The following is a 9,964-nucleotide window of genomic DNA, read 5'->3' as shown; positions in this document are numbered from 1 at the left end:
AAGAGCTCAGTTCCCCCTCCATCTTGTGAAAAGCCATCCCGCTGCATCCCCCTTCCTACTCCTCAAGCCATGGGGCAAGGGCAGCCCCCAGGGCAGCCGCACGTTAAACAAGGTTTCCCATCACTGGCTGCAGAGCTGCTGATGACAGGCAGAGACTGCCCTTTCCCTGCACCAAACAGCAACTCAAACCCCCACTAGTCTCCAAACCCCAGGGCAGAGGTCTTAGCCCCAGCACCGCTGGATAAATACTCAGCCCCCAAGCACAAGCCAGCCCCAGGAAACCCCTGCAAAGGCTCCGGTTCCTTGCTGCTAGTGGGAACTGGGAACCCAGTTCGAGGTCTTTTCAGCTGAGGGCAGTTGTGCACCACGCAAGGAGCCAGGAAGGCTATGGGGGATGGGAAGCTCAGGAAGGAGTCTGCAAAGGAAAGGAGCCTCGAAGCTGGCCTGAGGAGTGCTCCCCACTTGAGCTGTGCAGGGCTCTGGCTGCCCCTCCCCATGGCTGATGCAGGCCAGAGGGGTCACTCTTGCATCAAGCTGTTGATCTTTGTGAGCAGCACATCCGTCTCGGACTCTGGGGAGACAGAAAAAACAGTCATTGCAGGCAGCCACCATCCCGCAGCAACAGGCGGAGCAGCCTGAAAAGCAGGTTTGAGGAGACTTGGGGAATGTGGGATTCCCCAGCACTGTCCCACAGGGCTGTTAGCTAAGGGCAGGACAGGAACTCCCTGGGCTGGGATTCCCTTCCCTCCCCCAGCCATCCCAAACTGCTCTGTCATGTTCGGCTGGAGAAAACTGCCTGCCTGCCAGGGAAAGTCCCGCAGGTACAGCCTGGCTCCGAGGGAGGGGAGCTCACATCCGTGCGCACTTACCCGCTGGCTGTCTTCTCTGGGAGCATTTCCTAGGAGATGGAATAGGATCGATGTTAGCATGTCAGTCTGGCCTCGCCTTTCCCTCCCCCAAGCTCCCAGCTGGAGACTGTGGGGCCCCACAGGACACACAGTCCCACAGGGATCTGCTCTCAGTGCCTGCAGCACTGGTAAAGGAGCAGGGCCAAGGTCCCCCAGCCTCAGCCCACCAAGCCTTGGGGTGCAGAGCAAGCTAGTAAGTGTGAACTAAGGCATCTAGCAGCTCGAGGAAGGGTCAGACCAGATTTTCAGCTGCAGCCTGGTGATAAAAGCTGCCTCCACACACTGCTGTCTCACTTAGCCAAACAGCAGAGGACCCCCCAGGATCTGAGTCCAGAGAGGGGTGGCGGCAGATACAACCGGGTTTGGGTATGTACCAGCTACCCAGAGGACCCCCAACAGACCTGCCCCGGGCGGGGGAAAGGGATCAAACATACTTCAGCAAGACGAAGGCCCAGAGGATGGCAAGGAAGGAAGCGCAGTCTACAACAATCCAGACCACGAGGTACGTGCTGCTGGGCTGCAAGGCAACAAGGCAAGCCATGAACACCAGCCAGGGGTGGTGTGTTGGTGGCACAGCCCAGCCTCCTGTGCCAGCAGTCCCTTCTGCAGGGTCACATGTTCCCATGCCAGCACAGCACTGAGTAAAAGCCACCCTCCAGGCAGCTGGCTGCCCAGGGCTGCTGGAGAAAGGGACCCACAAGTGCCTGAGGCACAGGGCTGTGGGGCAGAGTGAAGGATGGAGGGGTCACTTACAAGCAGCCAGATGGGGTGTTTCATCTCCTTCAGCACCTGGCAGGCATTGGTGGTGACAGAGCTCACCCCAGAGCACCACAGCACGGAGAACAGCCAGGGCTGGTTCACCACGTACAAGTTGACAGAGATGTTGTCCTGGCGGTACTGCCTGCATAGAGACAGCCGTGGTCAGAGCAGCAGACAGCAGAGTGCCGGCACACTCAGTGTACAGCCAGAGAAGACAGTATGTCTGGGATGTGATCCAGCATTTGCAGCCACATGGAGCAACTGTCTGGAGAGCCAGACCCAGGGCAGATTTGCTGGCAAGGCAGAGGACTGCAGCCAGTGCCATCCCCTGCACCAGCCCCGCCTGATAAAGCATGCTTGTCCGCAAGGCTGTAGCACACACCCTGCTTTTCCCAGCAGTGCGCCAGCACTCAGCCTCAGCTGGCCCTCACCTCTTCGGGCCCCTGGGACAGAGCTGGAACAGTGCCCAGGCCTCACAGCTCCCAGGCTCTTGGGCACAGGGCTCTCACCTGATCTCCTCAGAGCTCATGTCCTGGTAGGGCAGATTGACATGCAGCAGTGGCTCCTTCTCATTCTGGAGTCTCTTCCGGCCATAAACTTGCTGAACGCCTGGGGCTTGCTCTTTGACCTGTTCCCTGAACCCATCCGGCAGCCAGAGGACCTAGGCAAGAGCCAGAGAGAACATGCAGAGGAGAGGTGCTCCAGAGAGCTTGCTCTCTTCCAATATTCCCTTGCAGGTCCAGGCACACATGGCCTGCTCAGACAGCTGCTTCCTGCCCCCCTCTCCACGTTCAGCTCCTCCATGAGGATCTCAGCCAGGACAGTCTCCTAAGAGCTTGTCCCAGCCAAGGAGTAAGCACAACAGACCCCACTGAGGGGAGAAAGTAATTCCAGCCTAAGAAATCTGCAGCAGTTATGTCCTTTTTGGGTCCCTGAATGGATCAAGCAGTGCATCCTTTTGGCCCCAACTCTGCAGCAAGAATGCACCTTGGATCAGCACTACAGTACAAGTCTTTGCTGCGTCCCCTCCTGCTCTGCATTCCCAAAAAGCCAAGAACAGAAAGCGATTTGGGTGCTAATTCATCCCCTCAGGGCAGCACATGTCCTGTGCTGCAGAGGTTGGATGAAGTGCAAAGGCAACACAGGAGGTTGCAGCAGGAGTCCAAGAGCTGCAGGGAGAGGTGTGGCACAGCGCGGGGAGGTGGAAGCCTAAGCATTGTTTTCCTGCTCTTGCTAGCACTGTTGGTCCCCTCCCTAGACTGAGTCATTGTTTACACACCAGGGTGGCCAGTGCTGGGGAACCAGAGTATTTGGAGGGATCTGAAGCTGTAGGCATTAACCCCCTAATTATTGGCAATTTCTTCCAGCTACAGAACCCCATGCCTGGACAGGGATCACATATGGAGATGTGGTGTACGGAGTGGCAGGGATGCTCAGTAAAGTTGGCAGGGCAGCTCCCACCACAGTAAGGGTGTGACAGGAGGGCCCAGCAGTGGTGGGGCGGTGGCCAGCTCACCTGCTGTGGTGGGATGCCTGACTGTAAGATCACTTCCAGGGTGGCATTGACGAAGCTCTGGTAGTCACTGTGGTTCTCAGGCCGGAGGTCGAACATGATGGAGATATTGCTCTGCTTGGCTGCCTCTAGCGCCTGTTCCAGGGATGGGATCCTCTGTTTAGTCACCTGGTAGCGATCACCAGCAGAAAGACTCTGCACAGTGGGAAATGGCCTCCGCTGCAAGGGTGAGAGAGAGTTAGTCATCATAGGCAGACCCTCCTGTAAGCTTCCACCTCCCAAACTGGTGCCTGTCTCTGGCTCTCGGTCTCCTACACTGGTCTCTCCACATGCTCTCCAGTGCAGACAGGCACAGGCATCCTTTCCCTGCACATCCATGGGGTACCTCTACCCTTCTCCCCACTGACAGCACAGTTCAAGCAGCCCCACCACCCATGGGCATTCAGAGCAGCTCAGCAGTTGGTTAGTCACCCTTTGGGAAGAGCCTTGCCACAGCTGCCTCCAAGCCCAGGCAGGCTGTGCAGCTCAGAGCAAATGCATGAGACATCTCCCCTCAAACCAGCCTCCTCTGTGATTCAGCTGAGGAGTCAGAACAAACCCCAGCTTGGGGCGTAACCGCACCCAACAGATTCGTGCAGGCGTGGAATTGCTTCTGCACCCTGTGCAGGTGTCTGCCAGGACCAGCGCTGCAGAGGGAACCTTCCCCAGGGCAGGGCTCATGCTTCGTCCATAAATGCCTGACCAGCCACCCCAGGGGCATCCTGACCTCCAGGAACCAGCTGCCAGCATCCAGCTGCTGGAGGTCTGTCCAGTTGAAGGTGGTGCTGTTCAGGGCAGCCCTCTCAGGGAACACAGCCTCGACGTTGGTGGTCCTGGTGAGTTCCTCATCATGCATGAGGAATGGGACCCCATCAGCACTGGCGAAGGAGCAGAGAGGGAAGCTCTGTGTTGCAAGCTGTTTGTCTCCTATCCCTGCCCTAGCATTTCTGCACCCTCCCAGCCACCCTGCTAGAGTAACCCCCACCCTTATGCCTACTTGTGGTCCTCTACACAAAAAGGTGGTGGCCGGAAAGCACAGAGCACCTAGAGACCAAGCCAGGAATCAAGTAGTTCCTTGCTCACTGCAATAGCTGTCCCCATAGCAGGATTGTACAAGATGAACTAGAGCCAGGGTCTGCTTTCCAGGCAGTGCCCCTCCCCTGATGGTGCCTACCTCCTAATACCCTGGAAGGCAACCTGCATGGGGAGGACAGAAACCCAGTACCTCTTCCAGATCATTGGGACACCAAGCTGGAACCAGTCCCATACGGGAAGGTGGGAATGGCAGAGCCCTTTGAAGAGGGCTGCCTCCAAATGCAGGCTATATCAGTCTTCCAGGTGTGTTCCAGAATGCCCCATGTGGGAGGTGACATCCCAGAATACACAGGCCCCTTCCTCCCTCTGAGTCCCTGCTGCCCCTTTACCTCACCATGACGTCTGTCTCAAAGACTTGCACATCACAGTCCACCGCCTTGTGCAGTGACATGAGGGTGTTTTCGGGGGCCAGCTGGAAAAGGAACAGTGTTATTGCAGAGGGCAGGGAGCAGGAGGCAGGCACTCACCCTGCCTGGCTGCACCCAGCAGCTTGGCTGGGCTCTAGGGCAACCACCTAGGTAGGGTGGGGGATGGAAAAGGGCCAGAACCTGCCTAGTCCCTGCTTCCCAGCCCACACTACAGAGCCAGGCTTTCTGCTGAGAGTCGCCTGCTCCTGGTCCAGCAGCGCTCAGCAAGCAGCTCTGCCCTGCGGCTGCTGCACCCACCCTCCTCTCTGTGCTCACCCATCCTCCAGCCCTGTGCTGCCCTGGCTGGTGCGGGGACCCCTCTCTGCTGGGCTGGCCAGAGCTCATCCAGGCCTGCAGCAGCAGGGGTCTGATGCCGGTGCCACATGGCTAGGCACAACCTGGCTTTTGCTGGTGGAGCAGCCTGTCCCATCCACTCTGACCACTGCGCCAGGACATTGCTGGTGCTGGTCACTCACCATGGGGGCTCCTCGGTGGCCAACCAGGGCTGGCTTGGGGGGCAGCTCGTTCTCCTCCATGATGCAAGGGGAGGTGATTCCCAGGGGAGACAGATACAGCGCGATCATCACTGTGCAGTACACAAGCAGCAGAAACACCTTGAGACCTGCAGGCAGAGACAAAGAAGATAGAGAGGTGGGGTAAAGAGGAAGCATTTTGCAGGCTGTTAGGAATAAGCCAAGGCTGCTTCACCTGCAAAAGCAGGTGAACTTATGGTTGCCCTAGGTCAGGCATTGCATCCCCCGCCCCAGGAACACTGCAGATTTATTCTTGGCCCACTACATGTCCTTGCACCCCAACCCAGCACTTCTGCAGGACTCAATCTGCCATTCATAGCCCTCCTTCAGCTGCAAAGCAGTGGGGGTTGAAGCTGCACCAAGGGCTGGGCATGAGAAGGAGCAAACAAGAGCAGGCTTTACTACCAGACTGAGTTCTGAGGTCCTGCTCCCACTGCACTGACACTCCTTGTGCACCACTCTGCCACCAGTGCCGCTCGGTTGGGTGGTAGGGAGCAGGACACCAGCTGAGGGGGTAGGTGGGGACCTTGGAAGGGGATTACCTGTGTTGCGGGTGCGGTAGATGAAGCTGGCCAGAGGCCAGGCAAGAAGCGTCATTCCCCCTACGATTCCAATGTGCAGGAAGGGACCTGTTGCCTGGGGGGGGCAAAGGCAGGGTGTCAGCCAGCACCAGCCCAACCCCTGGCCCCCCAAAATCCACATGCGCCAATGTCAGGGATCTGCCACTGCAGCCAGCACTGCTGGAAGAGCCACAGTGCCAGGGAGGGAAGGACAGGCTCCTGGGGGGACTGAACAGACTCCAGCCACTGTTCATCACCCTGACTGCAGCTGCTCCAGGCAGGACTGCAAGAGCAGGAGGAGCACGTTGCCTGGCCAGGCAGCAGAAGTCAAGGGCAGGGAGTTAACCCCCATGGCACACAGCCATGCTGGGGACTCCAGTCACCACCCTTCAGTTCATTCCTACAGGCCAGGTACTGGGTACAGCGGAGGAGTCTCTGGTATCGAGGTGACTCACCTGCAGAGAGATATGTGCACTTCTCCACTCCTCCGCCCACTTTATTCCCAGTCCTGTGAAGGCTGCAGCCACCACCAGGGCAGTTAAGATCAGCAGGGTCTGTGGGGCAGGGCACAGGGCAGTTAGGGGAGTACACAGCATCCTGCAGGCCAGCTGGGCTGTGCCCTGGCAGGGCAGGCATCCCTTCCTCCTCAGCCCCTGCAAGTCCTGAGACCCCACTTTCCCCATCTGGGTTTGCAGCTGAGCTCTGTACCCCATGCTTTGAGCAAGGGGAATATTCCCATCCCAGAGATGTGTGGCTGGGGGACTAACAGCTGCAGCCCAGCTCGGCGGGGACACACAGCCACTCAGTGGGGTCACAGCAGCTGTATGCAGCCCCAGTAGGCTGGTCACAGCTTCCCAAGGTGCAAGGGCAGCAGGGCAGGCACCATCTCCGTGCACCGCCAGTCTCTTACCTTGTGCAGCCAGTGTAGCTTCAAGGGCTGGCCACAGAGCTGCAAGCACAAAGCAAGGACCTGTGAGAAGAACAAGGAGATGTCAGAGCTGGGTTGTACCCCACTCCTCAGCCCTCTAAGGGCACAGGACTCAGCCACAGGAGCTCTGGCCCCCTGACACAGGCAGGGTGTCTGGCCATGCTCAGGCTGACACAGCTCCAGCAGGCTGGATGCTGTGGGCTCCACCTGACTCTGCACAGGGCATGGCAGCCAGCCTGTGCTCAGCACAGCTCTGTACCCCCACTAGGCCAGGCGTGATCAGTGGGGCTCACCAGCAGCATAGCCGAGTAGGTGATCAGCACGGCCGTAGCTATGAGCAGGACCAGGGACCAGTCTAGCCACAACTTCCTCTGCTTGAAGATGAACCTGCCAGCAAAGGGGAATGGTCAGAGGGGCAGGGGGGACATGGGAGCAAGGCTGGACGTGGGATCCTACTCACTCATTGAAGTTGTGGAAATCATTGAGGATGATGATGGCGAAGTAGAGCCACACCAGTGTGAAAAGGAAGACACAGAAGAGGAAAAGGAACCAGCTGTAGTCGCACTGAAAACCAGAGATGACAGCTATGCACACACCTGTAGGGCACCCTGGCCAGGTTGCTGAGACCCCTGGGGAGCACCCAGCCTGCAGCAGCATGCACTGGTCTCATGGTCCAGGCACTGAGCTGCCCTACGGAAAGGGAACAAAGCTCCCCAGGAGAGCTCTTTTGGCTGGACCCATGCTACAGGAAGATCAACCAGCATCTCCTACAAGAAGCTAAAAAGATGCCTATACCAGGCTGGGGAGGACAGCCCCTGCGGCAGGACTGCCTCCTTTCCCATGCAGCAGCCCCTGGGAGCAGGCTGGGACTTTGGACATGGGAAGGGGCCGGGAGCCAGGTCCTGTTCCCTTCTGGCTAGGTGATCTGTGGGCTGGGCAGGGAGGAGTGCTGTGCCTCAGAGCTGCCATTGCAGTGGTGAGCCTGCAGACTGCTCCTGCCTGCCCAGCCAAAGCCAGGTCCAGCTTCAGGGTCCCTAACCCCATGTACACAGGGAGGTGAGGGATGACACAGGTGCTGAACGGGACACCCGGCAGCCCAGACCAGCTCATATATTCCAGGCAAGACGGGACGAGCAGCAGCACAGCCGCTCCCATGGGAGTTGGAGACCTCAGAGAATCCCAGGGCCTCACCCCTCCCAGGTTACAAATTGCCGGGGACACCCCATTCCAGCACCCCATCGGCGATGCCACACCCAGCCCAGGAACCATGCCTCCCACGTGCCTTGCCAGGCACTCAGCGCCCCAAGACCTGCCCGCCACGCTTAGCCCTCGGGGAGTGCAGCGCTCTGCTCCGGGCACGTGCGAGCCCTGCCGCAGACGCATGCTTGGCTGGGCAGGGGACAGCCACGGCTCAGCCTTGCTACTGCCAGCGTGCTGCTCTACCCTTCTTGTCACTCAGCGGGAACAGACAGCTCACCCTCTCACCTTCTCACTGCTCCAGGCTAGGGCAGTCCCTGGGCAGAGAGGATGCCAGGTAGCACCCCAGCTCTCTTGGGGCTCAGCCCTGGGGAGCAGGACCAGTGGCAAGGGGTCAGCAGCCCAGTGTCTGGGCTGAGCCCCCCAGCTGGAGCCCTTCCCCACCCCAGTCACCACTCTGAGTCTCCCATGCAGAGGCTGGCCAGCCCCAGCTCAGCATCACCCATGGTATCACCTTGGTGGTTCTCAGGCCCTTCCTCTTCTCCTTCTTGGTGGTGATCCACTGGCAGCTGTAGAGGCAGAGCACACAGGTGGCACAGGGGTGGCAGCAGCCAGGGGGGTCTGCCATAGCGCCGGGCTGTCCCAGGCCAAAGGTCAGGTGTCCTGTGGGGAATGCACACAGCGTGTTGGCACAGACTTCCCAACACACACCGCCCACCGCCCCGTGGGGGTGGGGCACTGCAGCATCCTGAGTCCAGGTACCCTGGCAAGTGGCTGCCCCAGAGCCCTGGGACATAGCGGGGCTGCTGGCCGTGTCTCCAGGCAAGGCATGGTGCCAGGGAAAGCGGGAGCACAGTGTGCAACCCAACCGGTTCAGCAGGCTGCCCTGGGACCCTTCGCTCAACGAGCTGGAGCAAGCCCAGAGCTAGCAGGGAGCGGGGCCTGCTCCCTAGCCCAGGGTTTGGCTCTCTGCCTGGGAGCCAGGGGTGCCATGCAGGCGCCAGCAGCCTCGCCAGCCATCTTGACACAACCTTGCGCCCAGACTCCCCAGGAGTAGCCCACCTGCAAGGACCACACAGCCCCATGCTGCAGCCAAGGGCTCCTGCTGCACAGCTAGGGGTACATGCAACAGCCTGGGAAGCACCCATCCTCCTCCCTGAGCCCAGGTCCCCGCTGTGGCAGCACCATCCTGGCAGCACTCCAGCTCCGGTCGCACAGCAAGGGGTCCCCAAGGAGGCCGGAGGAGCTGCAACTGAGCAGGCACCGGATGGTTGTTGGTCCAAGAGCTATGGGGGAGGGGGAAGAGTGGCAGTTATGGGGGGAAAACCATTGCTACAGCTGCAGACACCCTGGCTGGGTGCAGGGCTACCACTGGGTTCCCCACGCACTGGGAAGTGGAGAGGCCCAGGACGCTTTGCTCCAGATTCCTGGTGCTCAGCTGGAGGAAGCAGGGAGCCCCAAACAAGGTCTCCCTTTATCCATCTCAAGAAACCCATGTTTGTTACTGCTTGCCCTGCTGTGGAGCTGCTCCCCCTCCTCGTCCCAACCTCCCCAACAGGCCAGGCACCCCACGCAACACTATCACCCCGCAGATTAAGCTAGACTGTCATTTCACTGTGACCACTGAGCCAGGCATGGGGCCACATCCTCCCAGCCACATCCTCTCCAATGTTGGGGGCAAGGGTGTGCCTAGCAGGGCTGTGTCCCACCCCAATCTGGGCCCTGGAGAGCGGGAGCAGAACTAGCCTGGGCCCTCCCAGCCCCAGCCAGCGACATCAGAGTGGTTCTGCCGTGCCCTGGCTATGGCCAAGGTCAGCCTGGTCTCCCCCCATGACACAGGAGGCACCCCAGCACGGCACCTCGCTCCCAAATACCATCAGTGTATTGGTCTCCAGGGCTGGGGTGCAGAGTCTCCCCCAGGACCTACACAGAGCAGTGGCCGCTAGGGCATGCACAGTCAGGTACCAACCCAAGAGTGGAACCCCTAACCTGCCCAGCCGGTTTCTGCAGGCTGGGGGAAGTCTG

General features: G+C 59.5%; 1 protein-coding gene across 1 annotated transcript; it reads right to left on the bottom strand.

Moving 5' to 3' along the window:
- Window positions 1-251: 251 nt before the first annotated feature.
- On the bottom strand, window positions 252-8,567 carry GDPD2 (glycerophosphodiester phosphodiesterase domain containing 2). The gene is made up of 15 exons (XM_075161806.1): window positions 8,454-8,567; window positions 7,203-7,306; window positions 7,036-7,129; window positions 6,725-6,784; window positions 6,270-6,368; window positions 5,797-5,890; window positions 5,198-5,343; window positions 4,644-4,726; window positions 3,947-4,097; window positions 3,184-3,399; window positions 2,177-2,328; window positions 1,662-1,809; window positions 1,343-1,425; window positions 870-898; window positions 252-571 (listed from the first exon to the last, which is right to left on the bottom strand). Exons 1-15 carry the CDS (start codon window positions 8,565-8,567, stop codon window positions 519-521), a joined length of 1,626 nt encoding a protein of 541 aa, XP_075017907.1. The 3' UTR covers window positions 252-518.
- Window positions 8,568-9,964: the final 1,397 nt, after the last annotated feature.

This window comes from Calonectris borealis, chromosome 13 (assembly GCF_964195595.1).
Source record: "Calonectris borealis chromosome 13, bCalBor7.hap1.2, whole genome shotgun sequence".
Classification (NCBI taxonomy): Eukaryota; Metazoa; Chordata; class Aves; order Procellariiformes; family Procellariidae; genus Calonectris; species Calonectris borealis.
This window is presented reverse-complemented; position numbering and strand designations above follow the sequence as displayed.